Below are 25,394 nucleotides of genomic sequence, written 5' to 3'. Positions count from 1 at the left end.
GCTAAGCAGAGACCCGGCCACGTATATCTAATTCTCTAAGGTTTGAAATTAGCAGTAGTACTCGACGGACGGTTTGTGTTGGAGCACTTCCTTCCAAACTACCGCGCCTGGCTCTCTATGGTCGCTCTCTGCTGGGAAGAGCTATCGAACTCAAATTTATATGTTTCATAATTTAATACAGCACATGCTGCTACTGTTATCCGTAGCTAGTGAAATCTCACCGATACTCCCGGTTTACGGTAGCAAACAGCAGCAAAAGTAGCAGGGTCGACATTATCAGCGCATTCGGCAGCGCATCAACAGTTTCGGTACCAGTCCTTTCGGCTGAGACGCCCCTCCGCTCACACAGCTCGGCAACTTCATGGCAAATACGGCAGCAACCGGTGTCCTGCGGGGCTTCAAAGCCTCCGCGACAGTAACACCCTTCGGGACAACAACGGAACTTGGTGCTGCGGCTTCCCAAATCCTGCACCAACTTCCATGGCACCAAGACGTCTTCATCTCCGTGGACCCAGCCAACCATCATCACCATCAAGCTCAGCACCAGCCACAAGACATCCATATAACAACAAGAACAACGACAAGGTTCTCAACCTCCAGATGCAGCACCAGCAGCAACCACGACGTCGCGATCGCAAGTCACGACAGCGCCACAAACCGCCGGAGCTTCCACGCACTTACTAGCTGGACCCGCGCGCCCTCAGCAGGCAGCCGTCCCCTCGCCTCGTCCGCCGCGGCCCTCTTCCCCCTGTCTATCCACCTCTGTCTTCCCGCAGCCCTCTCCGCCCCCTCCACCATCTTCAGCCGGGGGCTGCAAGCCGCCGCTGCCGCCAGGCCCCCCGGGGCGGACCTGGAATCTCTCAGCTTGGCAGCGCTGGCGGCGGGGCTGTGGGAGGACAGCCGCGACGGCCGAGAGGGCCTTACGCCCGCAGCCATCGTGGCAGCCCTCGATAAGTACATTGTGGGCCAGGCGGCTGCCAAGCGTGCATTGGCGGTGGCGCTCCGAAACCGCTGGCGGCGGCAGCGCGTGGAGCCGGCGACATTCCGGGATGAGATTATGCCTAAGAACATTTTAATGGTGGGTGGGAACGGCATTATCACAAATCGATCAGATTTATTGTAAAGTACTGAATACCAAGAAGGAAGCATTGCGCATGGATATGTATTCCGGGACTATGTGCTGACGTAACTTCAGTGTGTACGACGGTCGATTTCCCTCGGTTGATGTGGGTCACATCGCCCTAGGGTCCTCTATGGTTGTACGTGGTCGCGGACATAGGCCCGGTAAAATCAGATTATTATACGACAGTACGACATGCTTCTGTATGTACGACCATGTGTACGGCACATTCCTTCCTTTGCAGGTGGGTCCTACGGGATGCGGCAAGACAGAGGTGGCGAGGCGGTTGGCCAAGCTGGCAGATGCACCCTTTGTCAAGGTGCGAGTATGCGTGTGTGTGTGTATGTATGTATGTATGTAGTGTTTAAGTAATCTGCGCCACGGGCATGAAACAGGCGATAACGGTGCACTAGAGTAACTTTAACCAGATAAGCACCCCCCGAAACACACCAGCACCCTCATGACTGCCCCCCCCCCCGGTTCGGGGTTCGTCTCCCCCCCCCCCGCTTTCCAGGGTGAGGCCACGAAATACACGGAGCTGGGCTATGTGGGGCGAGATGTGGAGGAGATTATCAAGGTGCGTGGGTTGGCTGCATGGGCGGGGGCGGGCGCCGAGGGGGGGGCGGAGGGGGGGACAGGGCGGAGTCACAAGTGTGTATGTGCACTGTACGGCATCAGCCCAGGGATGAAAGACGGGTACGACACAACGTTTAAAAGGAAGGAGATCTGGGGGTGGGGGCCACACGGGTGTGTGTGGGGACCCTCCTGGCCCGCATCGTTTCCCATCAGGCATGCCCCTATTGGGGGGTATTGGCCGAACTCCCCATTCCACACACACACACACACACCGGCGCTTTCCCCCACCCAACCCCCAATCCCTCTGCCGCGATCACCAATCCCCCCCCATTCCCATCCCGCAATGCGGACATGCGAGATACACACACATCTTCATACACGCGCTCCCGCAGGACTTGGTGGAGGCGGCGCTCGTACTTGTACGGCAACGTGCCAAGGACCGGCTGGCCGAGCACTCGTCCCGCCGCGCCGAGGCCATCATTCTGCGGGCCCTTGTGGGTCAACATGCCAGCTCGGACACCTTGGGGATGTTCCGGGAGATGTACAAGCGGGGTGAGCGGGGGGGGGGGCGGGGGGGGGAGTGTGTGTGTGTGTTTCTTATTTAAGTGACGGAGTCGGGGTAGGCGGGGAAGTGGCGAGCCAGCCGTTAATCACACCCTGATTTCCCCCCTCTGTCCCGGTCCTCGCGCCTGGAATCTGGTCTGCATGCTAGTTGTCTGAAACACATACCCACACCCGCCACCTTCGCCCCCTCCTGGACTACCCGTCTATCTTTTGTATCTGCTCCATTCGCCAATGGTTCGTATTACTCCCCCTTTCCCCCCTTTCCCCCCGTCCCCCCCTCCCCTCCCGCCTACCTCGGNAGGGGAGCTGGACGACACCCACGTGGAGATCGACTCGGCGCTGCTGGATGGATCCGGATCCAGCGGCGCCGGTGGTGGATCCGGATTTGGCGGCCAGCTGGATTTTGGCCCCGGCGGTGTATCCTGCTGGAAAGCTGTTTGCGCGACCGGACCGGGCTTTTGGCGGCCCCTCCCCGGGGGGGCTGGGGGGCGGCTCGGGGTCCGGTGGGGGCGGTCGGGGGGCGGCGGGTGGGAAGAAGACACTCAAGGTGCGTATGTATGTATGTATGTGTGAAACAGGGGGGTGTATCTTCGCCCGTGGCAGCTACCCTGCGAAACCCTGCCTTCCCCGGTATTTCGGGGCACCCTCATCCAGTCACCCTAGTCAACTTCTCAGTGGATCGCTCAGGTTCCGCACCCACCACCAGCATACAACGGAATCTGCCGGGTCGACAGCGGCCCAACTCCGTTCCTGGTCGGCTCGCAGGTTAACCTTATCCCAGGTCACCACCGTCCATCAACTAGGGGCGCAATACCTTCCGCCATCGGAAGGATTTTATCGATCCCGGGATCTCCCGGGGGCAATGGTCGCGCCTTACCAGTAGTGCCAAACCCTATATATCTGTATATATGTATGATTCCGTGGAGGAGGGCGGGGGTATAGCTTCACGCGTAGCTGCCGTCTGTACTTTCCCCGATGCCTCGGGGTATCCCCGTATGCGGTTCGTCTTCCTCCCCCCCCCCCCGCACCCGACTGGTTCCGGTGGGTGCATGGGACTTCGATTTTGTCTACTTGGGTCTTTCTCTCTCTCACACACACACAGACACACACACACACACACAGACACACACACAGACACACACACAGACACACACACACACACGCACACAGACACACACACAGACACAGACACACAGACACAGACACACAGACACAGACACACAGACACAGACACACAGACACGGCTCCAGGGGCTGCTTTGGACCTCGGCGCTTGTTTCCTTCACACCTGCATGAGGTTATTACCCTCCCCTCTCCCCCTTCTAGCCTACTTTTTCCGTCGTACTTGGCCCTGTGTCAGGTTTCGGAGGCGCGGTCCCTGCTAGAGGAGGCCGAGTCTGAGAAGCTGCTCAGCAGCGACCAGGTCACCCGGGAGGCCATCAGGGCCGCGGAGCAGGACGGAATAGTGTTCATTGACGAGGTGGGGAGGGGAGGGGAGGGGAGGGGAGGGGGCAGCCGGAGGAGGAGGTAGGAGGTATTTTGCATAAAGCTCCACCTACCCATCTACCCACCCCCAGCACCCAGGCACGCGTACCTGTTTCACCTCATTTCCCCTCCCCCCCCCCCCGAATCACCAATACCATCACCACCACCACCACCACCACCACCAGATCGACAAGATTGTGGACCCCAGCAGCGGCCGCGTGGTGACGGGTGGCGGTGTCTCCAGCGAGGGGGTCCAGAGAGACCTGCTGCCCATCATTGAAGGCAGTGTGGTGCCCACCAAGCACGGCAACGTGTCCACTGAACACGTGCTGTTCATCTGCTCGGGAGCCTTCCACACAGCCAAGCCGTCGGACATGCTGGCGGAGCTGCAGGTGCGGCGCAGGGCGGGGGGAAAGGGGGGGGGAGAGGGAACGAGGAAAGGGGGGGAACGGAGGGAAAGCGGGGGGTTTGGGTTTTGGGGCCACAGATCTGTGTGTGCAAACCCCCCTGGAGCTTCCTTGAGTTTTAATTGAAGCCCCGTGAAACCCCGTTCCTTGTCTCCTCCCTCTCGCCTCGTCGCCTTTCCGGAGCCCCTATCTCCCCACACCATCTCCCCGGAGCAGTTGAGAGCAGCTTTTACGTCTTGCATTCATCCCTCCTCCTTCCCCCCTTCCGTTTGCCGGTCCGCCCCTTGACCCATCCACTCCCCGTCCTCCTCCTTCTCGTCCTCAGGGTCGCCTTCCCATCCGAGTGGAGCTCAAGGGCCTTACGGCCGAGGACTTTTACCGCATCCTCACGGAACCGCAAAACAATATGTTGCGGCAGCAGCAGGTGGGGGGTACGGAGGGGGGGAATTGGGGGGGGAATTGGGGAAATCAGGGCAAATAGAGAAGGGGTGAAAGGGGGAGGATGTAGGAGCCTGACCATGTAAGGCGGTTTTGGAGAAAGGGGGGGGGGGGAAACAGCGTTTGTTGATCTCTTTTAAAAGTCGACAGCCCACTTGCCCTCACCCGACTTGCCACGTTTCTTCACTTTCCCCATCCCACCTTCAGTTGGGCGGTTATAGTTTGTTAGGAGTTGGAAGTCCTCCCGGCGGCAACCATAAATAGGTTTTCACACCGGGCCCGTCTGCCTCCAGTGCTCCCAAACCCTCCTTTCCTCAACTTTTTCCTTTCCTCACTTTTTCCTTTCCTCACTTTTTCCTTTCCTCACTCCACCCGTGTAACCCCCATTTCCTCATCTTCATGCAGGTGCATATCACCCCCCTCCCGATGTCGAACGGGCTTCCCCTCCCTCACTCTCCGCTATGCCCTTTCCTCCTGCCCCTCACTCTCCCCCTTGCCCTCCCTCGCCCCCTCCTGCTCTACCCGTCTATCCTCGGTATCCTCCTGCTCCATTCGCCAGTGGTTCGCCTTACCCCTCCTGCTCTCCCTTTCCATTTCCCCGTTCCTCCCTCCCTCCCTCCTCCCTATGCCCTTTAGGAGCTTCTCGCCACGGAGGCTGTCCAGCTGGTGTTCACGGATGGCGCCATTCGCGCTATATCGACCTTGGCTGAGCAAGCTAACCGCCTGCTGGATAATATCGGGGCCCGGAGGCTACACACGGTGTTGGAGAGGGTGCTGGCGGACATCAGCTTTGGAGCTCCGGAGCGGGTGGCGGAGGCGAGGAGGGAGGGACGGCAAACGTGAGAGGGGAGAGAGGGGGGTAATAATAATACTGCTGCTATGCTGCTGCTATGCTGCTGTTACTGTTGTGTGGCAGCGGTTGTACGGCTGCTGCTCTCCTAATGTTGTCGCGGGTACGTGGGGTTGTGGGAAAGCGAACAGCGTTGGGTGTTTGTTTCCTGTCCTTCGTCTTCCATTGCGTTCCTTCCCTTGCTGCTTTACTTTCTTTTTTTGGCATTAACGTCGTTTGGATGGCAGGCGCGTCATTCGTGGTTTGGCTAAGTATAAGTGACCATTAACTATCAGCTTACGCATTCACGATTACGCAGAAGCTTAAAAGCTTCTGCGTAAATAATATTGTAGTAAATATTGTGCGCCATCGTCCATGAAGGGAACCTACCAGTGCAGAAACAGGACTCACTCGTTGCCGCCTCTTTGCCCTGTGGTTGCGCACGTACAGGTACGAATACGTTGTGGACGAGCAGCTCGTACACCGGAAGTTGGACGACCTGCTGAAGAAGCAGGACCTGTCGCGATACGTGCTGTGAGGGCTGTCTGGAGGGGGGCTGAGGGGTATGGCGAGGTGGAGACGGGGATGTGGAGAGGGGGAGGTGGAGACGGGGAGGTGGAGAGGGGGAGGTGGAGAGGGGGAGGTGGAGAGGGGGAGGTTGAAAGAGCAGCAGGATGATGAGGAAAAGAGAGGGGAGGAGAGGGGGAGGAGGAAGAGAGGCATGGGAAGAGCGGGGAAAGGTCGAAAGCAGCTGAAGCAGGGGAAAGAATGTGCGATGTGTCGATATATGGTGGCGATCTGACCCTTGCGGCGCGGAGAGGTGAGAAAAGGAGAAGCCCGAGGAGGGCCGCCGGTCTGATCTGGCTCCGATACCCACGTTCGGCTGATCACCCGCTCACGCGATGCCGCTCCCCCTCAGTACTTTTTTGCTGCGGATATATGCAGCTTCCTCTCGTCGCCTACCTCACCACAAGGTTCAGCCGTAGGATACGAGATGTCCGCTTGTATGTATGTAGGATACATGGATCGTGGTCAGCTGGCAGAACTATACTGGCGAGCATGGTACATGAGTAAGGTGGACAGAGTGTGCGCGCATGTGTGTGTGTGTGTATGCGCGCGCGCGCGTGTGTGTGTGTGTGGCATTTCTCCTTCCATCTCCCGACCGAACTCCGTTTGGATTGGGGGAGGGCGGCGCGAGAGGCGGTAACCGGTAGCTTTTTCACTCGTATCTCCTCGGCCTCTTGGTAATAGCCCCCTGCCTTCTGCTACCACCAATGCCACCCGCCGCCACCTCGTCATGGGGGAGATGAACCGACCATCTGGGGCCCCCCTGGACCCCAGGTCCTGGTTTCCCTGACACGAAAACCCAGAGCAGGATGACGACAAGATGGTTGCGATTGTGTACAATATACGACCTGTAAAAATAGCAGTTTGTTGAGGTAGCAGTATCCTTATGTGGAATGAAGGGGTAGTTTAGAGGTAGTTTAATTGTTGTCTTTGTTGTTATCTTCTGTTGGTTTGTGTAAGTTGAATAGGTGCGGTTGTGGGGTGAGTGTATCTCGTGAGGTGCTGGTGTGTATGTGTGTTTGGGAGTTGGTAGTGCGTGTGCACGGAGGCGGCATGGACCTTCATGGCGATGATCATGGCGGCGATGACGGCGACGTCTTGCCGTCCAATCCCGCGTGGACCACTCGGCCCTTGGGCTGCAAGGAAAGGAACTGAGCCACGAGAAAGAATAAGGCGGGAAACCCGATTAACGTAAGGAAAGCATAGCACTGGTGGTCGTCGTGTGTTGGGACGGGAAAAGCTGGAGGGAAGGGGAATCGGGGAGAATCGGACTATAACTATAACCGGTAACGGATAACGGAAACCGGAAAACAAGGACTGTGTAGGGGTTGGGAGGGCACTTGGGGAGAAGTTTGGAGTTTGCGTTCTTTGTGTCGTTGAGTTTCTGGGACGCACGTGTGCATGGGATGAGTGCGTTTACCGTACGTCAGCGTTAGTTTGTCAGCGTGCTGTGAGTATAAGGAAAGATGCCCTTAGCCCTACTCGATGCTACCGGACGGCAAAACGACGATGTGCTGATTTGGTTGGAAGTTGAAACAAACGAGTAAAGTCCACTTGGACAGAAGTGCATCTTGGACAGTTGTTCTTGAGAGTGTAATCTACATAGGAAGGCACGCCTTCCTCTACGACTTCGTGGACTTGTTTTGCTTCCTAGATTGGAACACAACCGTGGCTGTGAAGTATCATATCGTTGGCAAGTTACATTATAGGGACTTGAAAGGGTCACTAGGCGCAAAGCGCTCAGAATCGCTTACTGTATTCTGCATAATAATTCTATCGGATCGCGGACTACCACAAATCCTCAGGATTATTGAACAAATAGCTATGATAAAAGTTAAAGGGAAAAGACTACGATGGTAAAGCGGTAGATGGCGGTGCGGGCAGCGTGAATTGGGCCTGCCACTTAGGTCTGAACTTGAGCTTGAGGTAGACCTAGGTAGAGGAAAAAGATAAAATGCGCTATCCGGTGCCGTCAGAGCAGCCACGCACTTCCTCTAAGAAGCACCCAGCTTACGCTGCTGCGTGCGCTTTGAGGGATGTCTCTACGACTTCCCTTTGGCAGTGCCCCGTGCAAATCTGGCAGTGCCTGCCAAACGCCAGGCAAGCCGTGGTTAACTACGCGAACTAAAAGCGATTATGCTCATAATTTAAGCTTGATCCTTCAGATTGCAGGTTATTATGCGAAGCGGTTTTGCGCTTCGACAACCGTCACATGGACCCCAAACGCACCTGAAACAAGAATTGTACCACCTAGAACAGAAGTAAGAAAATATAACGATGACAAGTTGTGCTGTGTCGTTGAATTGCTTGGAGTTGTTCCAGGTGGCCAATATGATAGCATTTGCACAAGGCCGCGCCCGGGGCAAGCCAGCTGCTCAGCTTATAACATAAGCATCTGGTAGTAGACTGTTACACCTTTTCCTGAGAGGACCTGGTTTGCGTGAGACGGCTGAATGGCGCCAGCAACGCATGCTCGGCCTTCTTCGGCTCGCACCCAAAGCCCGACTTCACAAGGTTCCACCGGCTGCTGCCTGGCTGATCGCGCTGGGGTATTGGGGCTCGACAGTATGCCTAAGTCGGAGCGACCCGTCTCGGGCTTGGTCAACCTGCTCATCGACGCCGCGCACAAAAAGTGGGTTAAAAGCCATTACGGACAATTACCAGTTCAGCCAATTGACCAATCAATATTCCGTTGCTGCTGCAGTCTCCAACATCCCCCACCCCGCTGCCCTTTCCCACTTTCCACCCAAAATGCACTATATCCCTCATGCACGCGCCCATGAAATCGCATCCCGCGATAGGCACGAGAACCGAAACGTCCCTCACCCAGCGACGCCCGCCTACACGCTCTTTGCGCAGCGGTTGCCAACTTGCAGCGGCGCTGGCACCACAGCCGGACATAGCGGCGCTAGCGGTAGCGGTAGCGGTGGCAGCCGCAGCAGCAGCGGCGGAAAGCCCCGCACTAGCGGCACCGGCACCGGCACCGGCGCAGCTCCCCCCATCAACCTGGATGCTTGCCGACGATCCCCGGGAAACACCGGGTTTGCAGCTCACAGCGCGACAACCGTGTACGCCTGGGAGGAGCGCTCGCCACGTCGCAGTGGCGGCGGCTCCCCGCGCGGCAACGGCGGCGGCGCTGCAGCTACTGCTTCTCCGTCTCCTCTAGGGACCGGCATGGGGTCGCGGGGACCTTCACCCCTCGGCCGCACAGCACCCGCCGCCATAATGACGGCGCCAGGTCAGCAGCAGCCGGGATGTACGATACTGCCCCCGGCGTTAGGGTCGCCGCGGTACGGCAGCCCTATCTGTCTCCGGGAGATGACGGGATCACCGAGGCGAGGGCCCATGGCTGCTACTGCCGCTTCTGGCCCTGCTACTGCTGCTTCTGCTGGCGCAGCCGCCGGTAGGCGGGCCCTTCATGACGTGTTGATGGAGGAGGATAGGGCCCAGCGGGGCAGTCTGCTGGGGGTGAGACGTTCTAGAAGCGCAAGCAGCGCAACGGGCTGTGGCAGCACCACTCCCGCGGCGGCTTCCTCCCCCTCACCGGCGGCTTCGTCGTCGTCGGCGGTGGCGGCGGTGGAGCCCCCCCGGAGGCCTCCTCATTCCGTCGCGCGATCTGAGGTCGTGACACGAGCTCTCTCTGTCTGGGAGGGTTCAGAACTGGAGGTGGGAAAGGGGGAAAAAGGGGGGGAAAGACGAACCACAGAGGGAAAAGACGAACCACGAGCGAGTGAAGCTGATGCCAAAGCGTGGAGGGGAAAAGGGGGAGAGGAGAGCGGGGAAGGGGAGAAGGGGGGAGAGAAGGGAGAAACACAAGTGGGACATTAGGCAGCCGTGTGGCTGCTGTCGGCATTCGGCTTCGGGTTGTGCTTCCTGGAGACGAGCCGCCGGGAACTGAGCGTCGGGCGGCTGTACGGAGCTGGCAGACGGGTGGTTGGGAGGCTGTGTGATGGGGAACCGTATAGGGGGCCGCCTGTTCTGGGGTGCAGGCAGCACCCCAGATGCGGATGCTGGGTGCAGAAGCGGAGGCTGCACCAACACCAAGTAAGTGAGAGGCGAGGAGCGGACCCATATCCGCGGCGCGTAGTCACGGAGATGTCGTACAATGGGACTTGCTATGCCGTACACCACTTCTCACAAGCAACGGGAGGTCAACAACACACATTTCCCGGCACACTCGTCGACCCCGACAGCGGCAGTAGCAGCAGTAGGAGCAGTAGCAGCAGCAGGAGCAGCAGTGGCAGCATCCCTCAATTCCCACGGCAGTTGGTGCTAGGGATGTGTTGCAAGTCGATCTCTTGAGCCTCTTGCGTGCCGCGATTTTCCATCATCGCGATTTTCCATCTACCCTACCCTATGCAGCAACCCCTACGTAGGAATGCTGATCGAGAAATGGCCAACCTTCGAATGCTGGGACACCCTTTTCGCTGCTGCTGCCCTCCCCAGATTAGAGGCTGCTCGATATGTTTGCTGTGCTTGATCGCTATCCTCTGATTTTGCAAAAGAGAGGGAGGTGTTCCTGCGATGTACCCTCGTCTGTCGTGATTTTAATCTGTTGACCTGTTTTTTTCGCTTTTTCCGTTGGCGGCCTTCAAGGTTTGACAAACCTTTTCCGTTATTTACAGGTGGTCTGCCTGTACGACAGTAATTTCCAAGCCGCCAATTCCAAGGGCCAACACGGCGTACCGCTCCGGGCGACGGCAAAGCGGCAAGGCATCGGGCCCATTTCGTATCTCTACAGGTACGGCAATGTGTGCATGTCGTAGTGCTTCCAACGCACAACTACTCAAGAAAAAATATTCGCTAGCCTCCTCGGTGCTTCAGTATCATCAACAGCACCATGGGACTCAACCTCTCTCCCTTCCTCTCCTCACATAATGATACCCTTTGCCAAAAAAAGAAAGATATCTATCGAGACGAAGGCACTTTCAAAAATATATATTTGGAAGTTTAGTAGTGCACGTTCGTTCGTGTTACAAGGATGCAGAATTTGGAAAGTTATTATTATCCTTCTCAAACCTTTCCTTTTCAAACCGTACCCGCCTCGCCAGGTGGTACTGCAAGCGGGGAACCCAGTTTCGGAGCGCCGTCACGGCAGTCGACGTTCCAGACGCCCCTGCAAGGCCCTCTACGGAGGAGCCGTGGCGCGCCGTAGACACCGCCGCGGCCGCTAGCTCCACCTCCGCCTCCGCCTCCGGCCGCTCCAACAGCAGCAGCAGCAGCAGCACAGCGCAGCAGCGCCACAATACCGGCGGCGGCGCCGCCGCCGTCGCCTCCGCCAGCTGCGCCGCCGTCGTTGCAGAAATGCCTGCCTGGCTCCGTAAAGCAACGACACAGCGGGCTCATAGCGGCCCCGGCATTTTCCACGACAGCGCTGACGGCGGCGGCGGCGCTGCCGCTGCTGTTGCCAGGTCTTCGTTTGATGGTTATGAGAAGGTTCCGACGACCAGCGGCCGGCGTATGAATTACACGGCGGATCCGTTGATGTCGCTATCAGAGCTGGTTGACATGCTGGAGGACTTGGAGGTGATACCGGGTTGTTGTTGTTGGTGGGGAGGTGGGGAGGTGGTGGGTGTGGGTGGGGAGGTGGGTGGGGAGGTGGGTGGGGAGGTGGGTGTGGGTGGGGAGGTGGGTGGGGAGGTGGACGGGAAAGACGAACCACGAACGAGTGAAGCTGCTGCCCGGGCAAGAGTGTACCAGACGTAGAACTGACCGAAAGGCGTCCGTGAAGACCGCGACCTCGGGATGACGAAGTGAAGATGATGTCGGAAAACTACCTACCTAGCCGCCAGGACTAAAAAAGCAGGAAAAGCAGTAATGCCAAGCCGTAAAGAAGTAGGTGTAGAAAAGTAGGTGTAGAGGCGGCGGCGAAGTAGTAAAGAACTGCTGTCGTAAAGCTGGAATAAAGTTTGCTGCTGGCCTGGAGAACAGGCTGATTTGCTTGCGGGGAGACTGCCGGCGTCCGGTGTGTGTGTATGTGTGTATGTATGTGTGGGTCCGGACCCAACGGACAAGCCTTTGTGTCTCCTGCCTCCTGTCCTGTCTCTGGCATCACATCGCAGGTCGTACCGCATATGGCATCGCGCACAGACGTGGCCAAAATCTTCAATGCCGCGCGCCAAGCCTTTGCCTCAGCTACCGCTACCCCTACTGCCACCAACGCGGCCGGCCATTCCGCAGATAGTGCTACAGCCGCTACCGCAGTAGCGGCAGCAGCAGCCCGCACCACTCCCCCGCGTCCTCCTCATCCTCCTCATCCTGCTGCTGCTGCTGCTGCTGGCGGCCGGGGGCAGCAAATTTCGGTACCGGCGATTAAGCTTCTTCAGCAACAACAGCAGCGGCCGGCTAGTGCTGTCGTACATTATGCCACTGGGAATAATAACAGAAACAACACTGCAACCCAGGCTAATGCCCTGGACCCTTGGGCAAGTGGATTTAACACCCTGAGCGGGATTAGCAGCATCATGGACATGGCTATGGCGGCGGCGGCGGCGGCGGCGGCGACCTCTGGGCCGAATGTCCCCCGCCCCACGTCGGCGCCGCGAGTTCTCCTGAGCAGGCCTGGAGGGGGAGGTGGCGGCGGCACCGCCGCCGCCGCTGCCGCCACCGCTGGCGCAACTACCGGCGGCGCCGCCAACGTCATCCCGCGGACCCAGCCTCACCCAGACGATATCCGCTTCCCCGTCTTCAAGGACATACTTGTACGGCTGGCAGTAGCTATTGCTTGCAATGAGCCGCTGACGCCAGCCGGCGGCGTCGCGGCATCCGCCGCCGCAGCAAAGCCGGCGGCGGCGGCGGCAGTCGGGGCGACGTTCCCTGGTACGGCATCCATCGGGTCTTTGGCGTCGCGAGGTTTAAATCCTCTCCCGAGCAGCAGCTGCAACGGCGGCGCTGCCGCCGTCGCCGCCGATGCTGCCAGCAGCCCCAACACCTTTGGCCTGCCGTACGGCTCCGGCCGTACAATGTCCAAGGAGGATGCAACGTTGGCTGTACGGCGCCTACTGGAGCGGATGCAGTTGTACCGCAGTGACGTACGCATACTGAAGCACCGTTTGGACGAGCTAGCACGATTAGCGAAAGAGCATGGAATTCGGGTGCGCGACAACCGATTCCGTTGTGTTGCTGTTTCGGTCGTTGACGTGGCGCAGGACATCCCGGTAGCGATTGGCGTGACGGCGCCGCCGCCGCCCGCAAGGCCCGGTCTACCTGGCCGGGTGCTGGCGCCTTGGAGCGTGCTGGCGGCGACGCCAGCGCCGTCGTACTTGTCCGCCGTCGTGACGGAGGAGGATCAAGAAGATCCGCTGTATCAGCCGGCATGGCGGGAGTTTGGGGCTGTAGCACTGGACCTGGGAGTGCTACAACCTGGCGAGCTCCGTCGATGCAGACTACTGCTGCACTGCAGAGGGCCTTATACGCTTTCCGTTCGCATTGACACGACGAATGCACCCTTTTGCGACGTAACGCATGTCGGGCTGCATTCCATTCCCCCGGGTTTGAATTTTCGGGTCGACATGTCGATACAAATTTACGACATTGGTAAAGTTGCGGGCGAATTGCGCCTAATTTACAATTCAACACAAGATCGACGGGAGCGGGAAGTTGTAGTACCGGTGTACGGCATGGTGTATCCGACGGCGAGTACTGACGCAACTGTCGACATTAATGGTCGTTCTTGGCCAAGGTCGACTTCGGAGCGGGGAGTGATGGCGGCCAAGCTGGCACGGCAGCGGACGCCGGCGGCGGCAGCGGCACTGGCGGTACCCATGGTTCCACCCTTGCGGGGCCCGCCGTCGCCGTCGCCGTCGGCATCATCACCGTCAGGATCGTCGTGCTCGACGGGGTACGACAACAGCAACAGATGCACAGGCATGGCATTGCATAAGACACACGATGCTGTACGGCGGCCAGAGGGCTCTGCGGCAGCGGCAGCAGTGCCGGCGGCGGTGGCAGAAGACAGCTGTGCGGATAGTCGCAGCGGCGGCGGATGGCCAGGCAGTCACGGCAGTACGGGCAGCGGTGGCGACGGCGAAACCGACGCACGTGGCACTGACGGCAGCGGCGGTGTTGGCGGCACCAGCACCGCCGGCGTCAGCACATTGCCAGTAGACAGCTGCATTGCCGCCTCTGCCGCCGCCGCGGGTGCCGCTGACGGGGGTACTGTTGCCCAACATCCCGCCATCCGCCAGGCGAAGGCCAGCGGCAGTGGCAACGGCGACGGAGCTGTGGATGACCGCCGTGCGTACTCTGGCTGTAGCGGCAGTAGTGGCCGCGGCGGCGGGGATGATGGCAGCAGGCCGCTGGATGCCGCCACCGCTGCCGCCGGCCCTGGATCCCAGCCTTTGTTGGGGAGCCGAGCAAACTCTCCCATAAGGCCCAGTGGCGATGGCGATGGCTCAGTCCGTAGGTTTGCTCCGCCGTGGGGAGGGGAGCGGAGTGCTTTCGAGGCCCAGCAGGGATTGTTTTCTGCAGAGTCTGATGCTGCCTCTGACGACCTGGACAATGGTGCTGCTGCTGCCAGTGCTTCTGCTGCTGGTTCTAGTGCTACTGCTACAACAGCAGGTGCTGCTGCTGCTGCTACTTCTGCTGCTGCTGCTGCGGCGGCGGCGGCGAGCAGGGTGGCGAGGGTGTATACGGCAGTACCTCATGGCGCCGTGGCGGCCCGGGGTGCAGACTTGGCAGTGGAGGCGTCTTTCTGAGAGGTGCCAGGACGACGGCCCCGCGGCTGTCTGTGTTGCCACGGCTGCAGCGCTGACGCTACTGTACAGCTGTATCCCCTGCTGGGAAGCTCCGTCCTGTTTATTGACACTGCTGCTGAAGGGCTTTTAGGGGATGGGGGCCATGTTTGTATGTTGTTACAGGGTGGTTAACTTCGCCAGCGGCCCCCTTTCCCGAGGCAGTCCCTGCTCTCCCCTGCAAGAGGGGCACCCTAATCCGTCACCCCATCCAACTTCAGAATGTATTCGTTGGGTTCGGCAACTCACCACCAGCATCCAACCAGATCTAGCGGATCAACGGCGCATAAACTTAGTTCCTGGTCAGCTCGCAAGTTGATTTTATCACGTCCTACATCGTCCGTATGATGGGTGGCCACCTCCCATTTCAACCCTCCTCAAATACCCGAGGAGCCGGCAGGCGGATTTGAACCCGGGTCGGCCGGGAGCAGAAGTCAGGCCTTAACCTCTGCCAGCCGCCTGCCTGATTGTATGTATATACGTATGTTTGTAGTATGTACGTATTGGAAAAGCGGGTCGTGGTGGAGTTTGAGGTGTGCGACGGCCCCTATACCTGTCTGTCGTACTGGCGGACATTATGAACGAAAAAGTAACAGACAGGGTGAACCCAGACACGAACCGAACACAGTGAGGGAGGATGGCGAGTGTGTGCCCATGTATGTATGTATGCATATGGAAAAGACGACGCTTCTGGCAAACAAACGGCCATACCATCCTAACATCGTACAGCGATTATGAGTACGAAAGAACGAAGCCGCGCAAAGCACCTTACTTTTGCGGCATTGGCCAAGTCCGAGGAGCCCTCTCAAACCTCGCTGGCTGAGATGAAACCGTTACACCAAGCTGCCTGCCTGCCTGTCTTATATACTGGCGCTAGGAACTTTACCGAAGCATATACGATTACGGAGCACGCTTCTTCCCTTCGCGAATATTGTGCTCTGTCGGTCTTGAGCTGAGTACAAGCTGGGTTGCTGGTTCATCTACCTGAACTTGTTGAGTAGGGGAAATTGCGACGGTCATGACAAGCCCATAACTCGGACGCTGGTGCACGCGCCAGTCAGCCATTGCTTCCTGCTCATTATTAATGTGCAATCAGAAGTTTTTCAAAATTGTCCATTCTGCTCGAATTTGGTTATAATGGTCTTTACGGCTGGCGGTTCCGGAACCCACTTCTTGTACTGTAGCATATCGGGTGCAACTTCAACCATGTTTAAGTGCAAAACTATATTTTTTATTGATCGGTTCCCTATTACCTGCAGCCATAAAATGCTTGACAAACATCGCCGGCATCTCAAAAGGGACGGACTGCTGCTTGCAAAACCGCTATTGAATGAGAGGCTCACATTTTTTACTAGGAGATGAAGAAACGGCCAAGGAAGCAAGATATATTCTCTTGCAGAAGAACTATTCACTTGAAAAGCGGGAACGGATATGGTCTCATTTTTGCTGAAGGTCCTTTGCTTATTTCACCTCACCTTGGCATGGGCCAACCCAGATATCGAGCGTACAAAGGTCCACGAGGATATGCTATGGCAGCGGTCCGCGCACCACATGGCAAATGTGGAGGTCAACAAGGTGGCTTTGGGCGGCCTTCTAGCGCCGCTGCTTAGCTACAAGTTCTTGCTGCCCATGCCGCAGCTCCGAGCTGGTTTCGCCTATGCCGGATCGCGAACACGTTTGCGGCGTTTTGTGCGGGATCTTGTTCACGGACATCGACCCCTGAAGATAGGCGCCGTCGGGGGAAGGTGGGCACTCGTCCGCAAGATCCTTCATGTCCATTTGAATGGTGCCATTGTTTTACTGGTACTTACGGGAATCCAGCAGTAGCCATAGCCGAGAGTTCCCTGCAGTATGTTTCAGTAGTTAACCGCGCGCCCATCCACACAGCACATCAAAACCATCCTCATTCCGATAGTGGCTGCCGAGCCGAGCTCTCTTCCCATTTTAAACTTTAAGGGTAAGAAACGCAAAAATTCAAAATATAAAAACCGCAGTGTTACGTGGGGTCAAGGCGTGAGCAACCGAGCCAACGCCAGCTGGTTTGGACTTGTGGCGCATTGGCTGGTGAGGCGAGGTGGGATGCAGGGACGGAAGAGGCCTGGACCTACAGGGGAAGAGGCCGCGAGCAAGGAAACACAACATTGAAACGGTGTGCAAGAGATAGCCGACATGGATGCCCCACGTGCTTCAAGAGAAGGGGAGTGCGTACGCTGGTTTGTCGGCGCTATGACTTTAGTTTTGGTGAAGAAAGACCAGCAGATCCCAATTGAACGAGATCCCCACTCCACGGTCTTCAATCGGTTGCGTTCTCGGGGTCCCGTCTTTTCTGCCCTAACACCTCTCCTCCAGCCACACACTGCATCTGACACTCGACTCATCCAAGCATGAGACAAGCATACATACATACACACACACACTTCACGAACGTCCGCGGTCTACCCCTCACCCTCGCCATATCCCAGGCACGCGGCTATCCGTCCGTAAACATCACCGCACGCAATGGTGCCGTACCTGCCACGCAAGCGTCGTACATGGTCATGTGTCTTGACCAATGGGTGGACCCCGACGTTGACTTGGTGTTCGTAGAGTACATCCTGAACAACGGTACGGCGGGTTGTTTCGTACAATGCACGCCGTGTACGACAGTAGTAGTGTTGTGCACCAAGTTTGTATCCTCAGCCCAAGAATAAACGAAGGGAAAATTGGTGGGGAGTCCCTTCCCAGACTGGCCCCGGAAGGGGCCAGTCGGGCCCTACCTGCAGCTTGGGCAGGGTAGCCAAGGAGTCCGGCAGAGTCGTGATCTCATTTCCGGGGACGTCCAGCTCCTGCGCAGATGGGCCGGGTGTGTGTGTGGGGGGGTTAAAGTAGTGGTGGTGGTGGTGGTGGTGTATTGAGAGGAGGGGTATAAACATGCAGACAAGGAACATCAAGCGCACATGTGTATATATAACATACATACATATATATGTATGTATACATTTATACGAATGTAACATGTTCTGTTGTGCCATTGTGCGTTTTTATGTATGCCGCACAGGTATCGACGACAGAGTGTTCAACAATCCCGTGGTCCAAGTTATGGAGCGCTTAATTAGGCGACTGATGGATCTGCCGGGCAAGCCGGCTGTGGTGTTGATGCAGGCGAGTATATTCGTCCGTCTGTCTGTCTGTCTGTCTCTCCGTCCGCCCATCTCACCGCGTAGGAGTGGGGTAAGCACCAAACAGGTAGTTAGCTAGGTGTAGTGGTAGGTACGCAGCAGGTGTATGTACTTCCCCCCGCCATAACAGAACAGAACAGAACACAGCGCAACCTGACCCGCCTGTAGTAGCCACCCGTCTGCCTGCCGCCGTTCGCTTCTTGATCCTCTTCCACACACACACACACACACACACACTCCCCCCCACGACACACACAGAGACTCAACCGCACACGGCACTTTCCATGCCGCACTCACCCTAGTGTAGGTGCCATCGCATGGTTTGGCTAGCGACGATGCGGCGAGATTGCGGTTCTACCACACCATGGAAGATGTGGAAGGTGGGTGGCTGCTGGCCGGGTGGTTGCCGGTTGGGTGGCAAGTAACGGAGTACTACCGGAAAGGGCAGGTAGGCGGACTGGAGATTGGCTCGAGATTGGAGTGGAGGAGTGCGAGCCGCAGGCAGGAAGGGAGGGTGTGGCTGAGGGGGAAGGGAGCAGTCATGAACTAGGGGGCAGAGAGAGAGAGAGAGAATATTCAATTCGGGGGACACAGCTCCACAGGACCTGGTGCCCGGGTGCAAACACAAACGTGCCCGGCAGTAGGGTGTGGTGGGGTGAGGACAGAGGAGGAAGGGGGAAGGGGGAAGGAGGGGGGATGGGTAACCCGGTTCTGGATTTTGGCACGTTGCCCTTGGCCCTTGGCCGGTGCGTCAGGCGCTGTTTCCGACGCTGCAAAATATATTCATACACAAGTACGCACACCTACGCACTGTCTTTGCCATCTGTAACAAGCGGCGGCCTTGCAGCACATGCATGCATGCATGCACTCGAGCCGGAGCAAACTGCTGTCTGATTCACTTTCACTCACATCCCTCGCTGCCCCCCTGCATTCTGGCTCCGGTCCCCACACACCACCACCACCACCACCAAACCCGTCCCCGGCGCGTTCTGCTCATTGCCGATGGCCACCGAGCCGGGCACAGGCGCGCTGGCACAGTACTACGACGTGCAGTACTTGTCCTTGCGTACGGCCTTGTACCGCCTGGCTGCCGTAGACCAAAAGGACGGGTTTCGATGGAATCAGATGTTTGTCGATCACCACCCGGTGCGTACGAATGTATGTATGTATGTATGTATGTATGTATGTATGTATGTATGTATGTATGTATGTATGTATGCAGAAGTGCTAACTTAGATAAGGTTATAAAAAGGTATTACATATAACTTGTAAGTATCTGCTACGTATTGACGATGGTGTGTATCAGATGTCACCCGATCGATCCCAACGGTGTGATTTCACGTGACCGGCAGGGCGACGCAGGCAATCACGTCATGGCGGATCTAGTGGCGTACATGATCCAAAATACGGCACTGGATCTCATGCTGGATCCCATAACGGTGGCGGAGACCCAGGCGCTGGACCAAGCCCTGCCGCCACCCATGTACGACGGTGAGACGAGGAAAGGCACACGTGGCAAAGCCCGCGTGGCAAAGACACATGTCCACCTTATCCTTATCCTTATTTTTGTCCTTGCACATGTACGGCAAGGCCCCGTACGACAGCCGCCGCACGGATCTGGGCCCTCCCGACCTACCTTACCTGCGCCAACCAGTTTCCCCCACTGCCTCACTCCTCTCCTAAGTCCTATCGGAAATCCTTCGGAAGCCCTAGACCGCCGTACCGCACCACCTTTTTTACACGTCACGCCGCATCGTACCGCAGGTTCAGTAGTAGTGTACAAATACGTGCGCTCTCTGGTCCGCCCCCTCCGCATCCCCCTCCACATTCCCCTCCGCATGCAGGTAACGTCCCGCCCGCCGCCTCCATGTGTCTGACGGGCGAGCGCTTCTCGGACGCGGTGGTGTTTTCCTCGGGCTTTAACTACACCAATGAAGGCACCAGCCCCGACAAGCCGAAATGGGGCTACGTGGCGACTAGCCCGGGTGCGACTCTGGTGATGAGGTTCGACACCTCCCGCCCGCACATGTCGCCGAGCGATCTGGTTTCCTTGTACCTCTTTCATCTCAAGTCGTACGAGCACATGGGCATGGCGGGCCTTACGTGAGTCGCGAAAGTGCGTTTGTTAGTTGGTCGGTCGGTTGGTTGGTTGGTTGGTTGGTTGGCAGGCGTGTGCTCCTGTATGCATAATATGCGTGTTAGTGACATGTACGGAGTGCGTATACGGTGTACGGTGTTTGTGTGTGGGGGGGGAAGTGAGGAACCCTTCCTGTTGGAGGACGGTGTAGGAACTGGAAAAGGCCGGGACAGGGAAAATGGTTTGGGAAGTCTTTTCCATGATTTAAAAAAACCATGTTAGCACATGTTGAGGTTCTCTGAACCCCACGATGAACCCCCATGAACATCCCCTCCGGTGGAATTGTCCTCCAGGTGCGAATATTTCCTTGCCAGCTCCGTCCGTGCTGCAGCTGCTGACTCCTCTTTTCCCCACTGTGTGGTTCCGCGTGTGGTTCGTGCCCTCCGTCCCCCCCCCCGCATGCTCCCCTCACTCCGCAGCTGCACCGCCGGCTGTTACTGCGATGCCGTGGAGGTGGACGGGCACGTGGCGGAGCACTGGTCCCAGGTCAGGGAACGTTGCCGTGACGCCGCCGCAGGGGGGAAAGAGAAACTCGTGCGCGTAATAGGATATATGTATATATATGTGTATGTATATGGGTATATATAATAATATATTATATTATATATATTATATTCCTTTCAAAATATTGTGTTATATTTGTCTATGTGTGTTTGTAAATAATATTTGGATTACCCCGTCTCGCACACACCTCCATATATATGCAACCTTGCAGATGTGCCATGCGCGTTTCCAGGTCAGCCAGGCCGCAGCGTGTGAGGTGACCCTGACCGTGCTGTCTACGACCAACAGCGGCGAGCACAAGTTCAAGGTGGGCAGCAGTTGTTGTTGTTGTTGGTGGTGGTGGTGGTGGTGGTGTTTGGCGTGCGCTCGTGGTGCTGGGAGGTGTGCTGTGAAATGGGTGATCGATTTGTATGTGTGCTTGGTTGCGTGTGTGGCGGGTGCTCTGTGGCGGTGTGCGTCGTGGGACTGCTGTCCCTGTCGTCTCCCTCCGGTGTGTTAACACCAACGTTGGCGGGCTTCAGTCAGCTCCGCAGCATGTTTCTGGCCTCTCACCTTCGCTGATGGTTCTGTTGACATGACCACCACAATATATACATAGTGGAAAAGAGTCCTGTTAGCAGTATTAAATCGCTGTATATACATTGTTTAGCGTGTCGCATATTAAAACTGCATGATAAGCTTGGGTGGCTTGCGTGCATGCATACTTGTGGTTAATAATGAATTCTAGAGTTGTGGTCAAGAACCGAACAGGTCAAGAACCGAACAGGTCAAGAACCGAACAGGTCAAGAACCGAACAGGCTGTTATCCTTATGACCTCACCAAGTTGTGCGCTTGCATTGCAGGTGTCCGGAATGATTTTGTCCGAGGACCACGACTCTGCCAAGATGATGGATGGCACAGCCAACCCGGAAGGCCGTCCCTACGTCCAGCTCGATGGTCAGCCGGAGAACTTGCGCAGGCGGCGCAGCCTCATGCTGGGGACTGCTGCGTCTGTTGCTGCGCATGCGGACGCTGATGCTGCCTCTCCCTCGCGTTCATGAAAAACAAATCGCATCGCAATGGGCTGCTGGTGCTGGTTTGCTGGTGCAGGTGGTGAAGATCTTTTGGATCTGCGATCTGGATCTGATTGCAGTATTGGATTCCAGCGGAAAAGAATGTTTGTTTCCCTGGTTCATGCCTGCTGGCCCCGAGGGTGTCTGGCTGGCTGGGGGCAACAGGTCCAGAGAACCTTTGGGCTCGACGCGGTCCATCACGATGTCTTCCCTGGGGGATGCAATTTGCAAATCAGCTCTCAGGGAAGGGGGGGGGATGGGCTGTTTGGCGTTACTTTGAGGCGCCGGTGCTGGCTCGGATTCGGACGTACGTACATGCAGTAAAGATTCTACTGCTTCAGCGCTGCGATTGTTGGGGCTATGTCCTGGGGGGGATGGATGGTGTTGTACGCTTATATTAACGTTGCTGCATGCAGCGCAGCCAAGCTGATGCTGATCTGCCCCAGATGGTGTTGTTTTTGTGATTGCTGTTGCTGTTTCTTCCTTTTTAATGCATTTACATATTGGATTTGAATTTGACCCTCTGTTGATGAAAATGATCCCTGATGCTCTTTTGCTCTGATATTTTGGAGTTGGGGTGCGCTATGTCTCAGAGCCTATCTTCATCGACCATTCCAAAGACCTTGTGGTGGCGTCGTCATATACCGCAACTATATCTGCATTTTACCGTGCTGGTTGTGGAGCGTATGTGCACATATCTGCATGACCTTTCTTCACCCACAGCTCCTGACTTCTGCTTCTTTTGACTATAGCACGCGGGGCGTGGACTGCAGGTGGTGTAGAATTCGACACGGATGGTATGATGCATGATGTGATGGTATTGTAACGGCTGGGCTTAGCAAGAGGACTGAGAGCTGCTCTGGGTTGGTGCTTCTTTCGTTGCTTGGCGTGCGGCAATTTTTATCGTACGTGACAGTTTCCCGGCCACCTTCTCCCACGGCCTTGCGATTACTATCCCCCTCGCCACCCGCTCTCCCTCAATCGCAGACACCTCCGCGCCGGGCTCGACCAGCGGCAGGCCGGTGGCAGATGCCCACTGAGGGCCTGCTGGACAGCCGGCGGGCCGAGAGGGGGGTGGGGCGGGTTTCGTTGATGTTAGGTCTTTTAGCCTGGTGGTGCGGCCTTTGGAGCTCAGGAGGGGTGGTGCTTGTCGCTGGAGGGTTCAGTCCAGGCCCTTCTAGGGTTCAGGAAGTTTGGGTCGCCGTGCGTGAGTTTGTTCAGGTGGCCGTTGGGCGTTCTTTGGGTTCGCGGTGTGTGTCGTTCTGTCGCGCGCGTGTTGGTGGGCCGCTGTGGTTGGCTGGCTGGGGCTGTGTTCTGCTGCAGTGTAAGGGCCCTTGGCGGGTGCGTCCTCGTCATAAGGCGGCTCCTTGGGCGGAATGGAATTCGTGCTGCGTTTAAGATCGCTCCAACACATATAAGAACATATACATTAGATGTATATGTTGAATTGTACGAGGGGCCTAGGCCAGGTAGATAATCACAGATATTCAACCTATGTTTTTTCACAAACAAGCGCATTTCTTTATGGCTTGCGTTTTCATCTCAGTTTTGCTCTCGCGATGCGAAGAGAGTTCTAACCATGTGGTGAAGGGCAGACGCCGCGCATAAGTAATAATGCTGCTGCGGTGCTGACGTCGTAGCTCCACCCGTTCGTGCGGGCGCATCACGTATTTGTTGCTTCTTTTGAACATGTCAAGAAGGAATATCATTTGTGGGTACGTGTGTCTCTGTATGTATATGTTTACCGGACCGCCGTGTAGGGTAGTCAGTGGGATTCCCCCGGGTACGACGTGTGAAGGTAATTCATGGCCACAACGGCTCCCGCTGTCACCGACTTTTGCTACACCGCTGTTGCGTCCTGTTATAACAACTCGAACATCGGAGGCTCAACACTGCCCTAACCCTGCTCTCAACAAGCGGGCTGTGCGGTGCGGTGCGGTGCGCACATGGGTACTGACATATACACACACGTACATACACACACACAGTGACGTGGTGCTAGCTATGTTATGGAACGACGCACTGCTGAATTGCTGCCACTGTCGCTACCGCGACACATGATCACCGGCATTCCCGCAGTGTACGCATCGCAGGAGAGCCCTGCGTGGGCGGGAGCGCTTGTTCCATCCATTGCCCCCATAACCTCTGCCATACGGCCCTTCGCAATCTGAAGCTATCAAAATGCTACCTCGTTTGGAAGACCTGCAGCAGCGCATCACCAGCTAGACATCACTCAACACCATCCCACACCACAGCTGTTTCCCCACAGTGGTTGCAGCTGTAGCCGCCACCGCAGTAGCGGCACAACGAGAAACAGCAACGGTAGCAGCACCACCTGCAGCAGTAGCAGAAGCTCATGCGGAGCCGCTCACCGCTGCGGCCGCACCAACACCTGAAGGAGTGGCGCTGCTGTCAGCTTTCCGTGCTTCCAAGCACGATAACAAGGGTGCGGTCTGTGCATCGAGCAAGTCGCTGATGCCCATGTCACCAACCCGTAAGCTCCGTATCAAGCCGTACGGTACGGCGTCTAGTTGGCTGAGCAGCTCGCCGTACACGGTTGCGTCGTCGAGCTCTCCCCAACGTGTCAGGTCCGCAAGCCGGATCCGCTGTCCGTGGAAAAAGCCGGCCAGGGGCACGACGGGGTACTTGCTTGCGAGGCCAAGGCTGGCCTTAATCAAGACGGAGAGGATTCGTTGGGGCGGCTGCCGGCGCGCTTCCTGTCGGGAGGCTGCTGCGGACGCCTCAGCTACGAGCTTCGCCAGTCGATCAGACTCTCTAAAAACGCGCCGAGCGGCGCTCGCGGATCCGGATGTGGATGCGGTGCCCGGAGCTGCTGAGCCAGAACTGTTGAGATCCCATCCAACCAGCACATTGGTTGCTTGCAGGTAATCAGAGATGTCTAGCCGGCCTGTGGCTGATGCCAGGCTATTCTTCACACGAAAGCTAATTGGCACAGCTTTCTGGCCATGTTCGGTTGCTGATGCCTCTGCTCGCAGCGAGTCTTCAAGCTGGGCCGCCTTCACGTTGCCGATGCACTGGTAGATAACAGTCAGGGGACTGTTTGAAAGCGCGTCATGAAAGCGGCTCCCATGAATATGCAGTCGCACTTTACGTAACATCTTGCCTATTGGGAAGCTTGTAACAAGAGTGAGGCAAGCGTCCGCGACATCGCGCAATTAGTACCGGTGAAGACGCTCAGGCATTACGGTAATGTGAAACGTGTGCAGTTACAAACAATTGTTCGTATTTATTACTTGGCAGCGGTGGTCATTACGAAGCAGTTTTGGCATCGACAGAGATTCCGATCGCTACGGGGACTGCTAGATATCCAGCTGAAACGTTGACTTGACTCGTACAAATGGCCGCTACATTACCAAAAGCAACCAAAAGCAAGGGGCGAAAATGACAACGCGTGCGACTAGTGGCCCTTGGGTCCCGGGCGCACACCTTGTCTATCCTAAAGACACTACGCATTCTGGTCTGGTCTGGGTTGACACTACTGCAATTAGCGGTTTAAGGTCCTGGATTCGATTCCCGGGGAGACCCCCGAATTAGTCGGGAGAGCGAGTTTATGGCTAGCTGCTGAGATGTGGAGTTGAGGTCACAGTTGATGGACCAGATTCGCACGCTGGATTGGTGGCGATTGCCGAACCCTCCGTCTCTTCGGATGTTCGGGTGAATGGATGAGGAGGGGTCCCTGAAGGCTGGATCCGCCGCCTTGGACTTACAGTTCGTATGGCGAAGACAGTGTGGTAGTGGTGGATGGTGCTATAAGGTGATAAATCGTAGAACTGACAATGTGATAAAGCGGCCCAGAAGCCTCCC

At 56.9% G+C, this 25,394-nt stretch overlaps 4 protein-coding genes across 4 annotated transcripts; 3 read left to right on the top strand and 1 right to left on the bottom strand.

The window, feature by feature from the left end:
* Window positions 1-480: 480 nt before the first annotated feature.
* VOLCADRAFT_95623 (uncharacterized protein) lies at window positions 481-6,404 on the top strand (the record flags this gene model as incomplete). The annotated part of the gene is made up of 12 exons (XM_002954748.1): window positions 481-638; window positions 805-1,078; window positions 1,365-1,439; window positions 1,635-1,697; window positions 2,089-2,248; window positions 2,562-2,763; window positions 3,586-3,739; window positions 3,930-4,136; window positions 4,477-4,575; window positions 5,226-5,428; window positions 5,869-5,952; window positions 6,338-6,404. The coding sequence occupies 12 exons, from the start codon at window positions 481-483 to the stop codon at window positions 6,402-6,404; spliced, it is 1,746 nt and encodes a 581-aa protein (XP_002954794.1).
* Window positions 6,405-8,552: 2,148 nt separating this feature from the next.
* VOLCADRAFT_95622 (uncharacterized protein) lies at window positions 8,553-14,811 on the top strand (the record flags this gene model as incomplete). Its single annotated transcript, XM_002954747.1, has 8 exons — window positions 8,553-8,617; window positions 8,787-9,223; window positions 9,383-9,453; window positions 9,975-10,029; window positions 10,582-10,726; window positions 11,037-11,571; window positions 12,048-14,220; window positions 14,732-14,811. 8 exons carry the CDS (start codon window positions 8,553-8,555, stop codon window positions 14,809-14,811), a joined length of 3,561 nt encoding a protein of 1,186 aa, XP_002954793.1.
* Window positions 14,812-16,148: 1,337 nt separating this feature from the next.
* VOLCADRAFT_106525 (uncharacterized protein) lies at window positions 16,149-22,406 on the top strand (the record flags this gene model as incomplete). The annotated part of the gene is made up of 11 exons (XM_002954746.1): window positions 16,149-16,520; window positions 16,605-16,781; window positions 17,180-17,321; window positions 17,755-17,927; window positions 18,134-18,178; window positions 18,890-19,021; window positions 19,228-19,366; window positions 19,720-19,978; window positions 20,432-20,498; window positions 20,728-20,823; window positions 21,360-22,406. 11 exons carry the CDS (start codon window positions 16,149-16,151, stop codon window positions 21,555-21,557), a joined length of 1,800 nt encoding a protein of 599 aa, XP_002954792.1. The 3' UTR covers window positions 21,558-22,406.
* VOLCADRAFT_106524 (uncharacterized protein) lies at window positions 22,405-24,712 on the bottom strand (the record flags this gene model as incomplete). The annotated part of the gene is made up of 3 exons (XM_002954696.1): window positions 23,942-24,712; window positions 23,820-23,904; window positions 22,405-22,613 (listed from the first exon to the last, which is right to left on the bottom strand). Exons 1-3 carry the CDS (start codon window positions 24,686-24,688, stop codon window positions 22,405-22,407), a joined length of 1,041 nt encoding a protein of 346 aa, XP_002954742.1. The 5' UTR covers window positions 24,689-24,712.
* Between the last annotated feature and the right edge of the window lie 682 nt (window positions 24,713-25,394).

The sequence above is a fragment of the Volvox carteri genome, assembly GCF_000143455.1.
Source record: "Volvox carteri f. nagariensis unplaced genomic scaffold VOLCAscaffold_45, whole genome shotgun sequence".
NCBI classification, from domain to species: Eukaryota; Viridiplantae; Chlorophyta; class Chlorophyceae; order Chlamydomonadales; family Volvocaceae; genus Volvox; species Volvox carteri.
The sequence above is the reverse complement of the archived record's forward strand: the minus strand, read 5'-3'. Positions and strand labels throughout refer to the sequence as shown.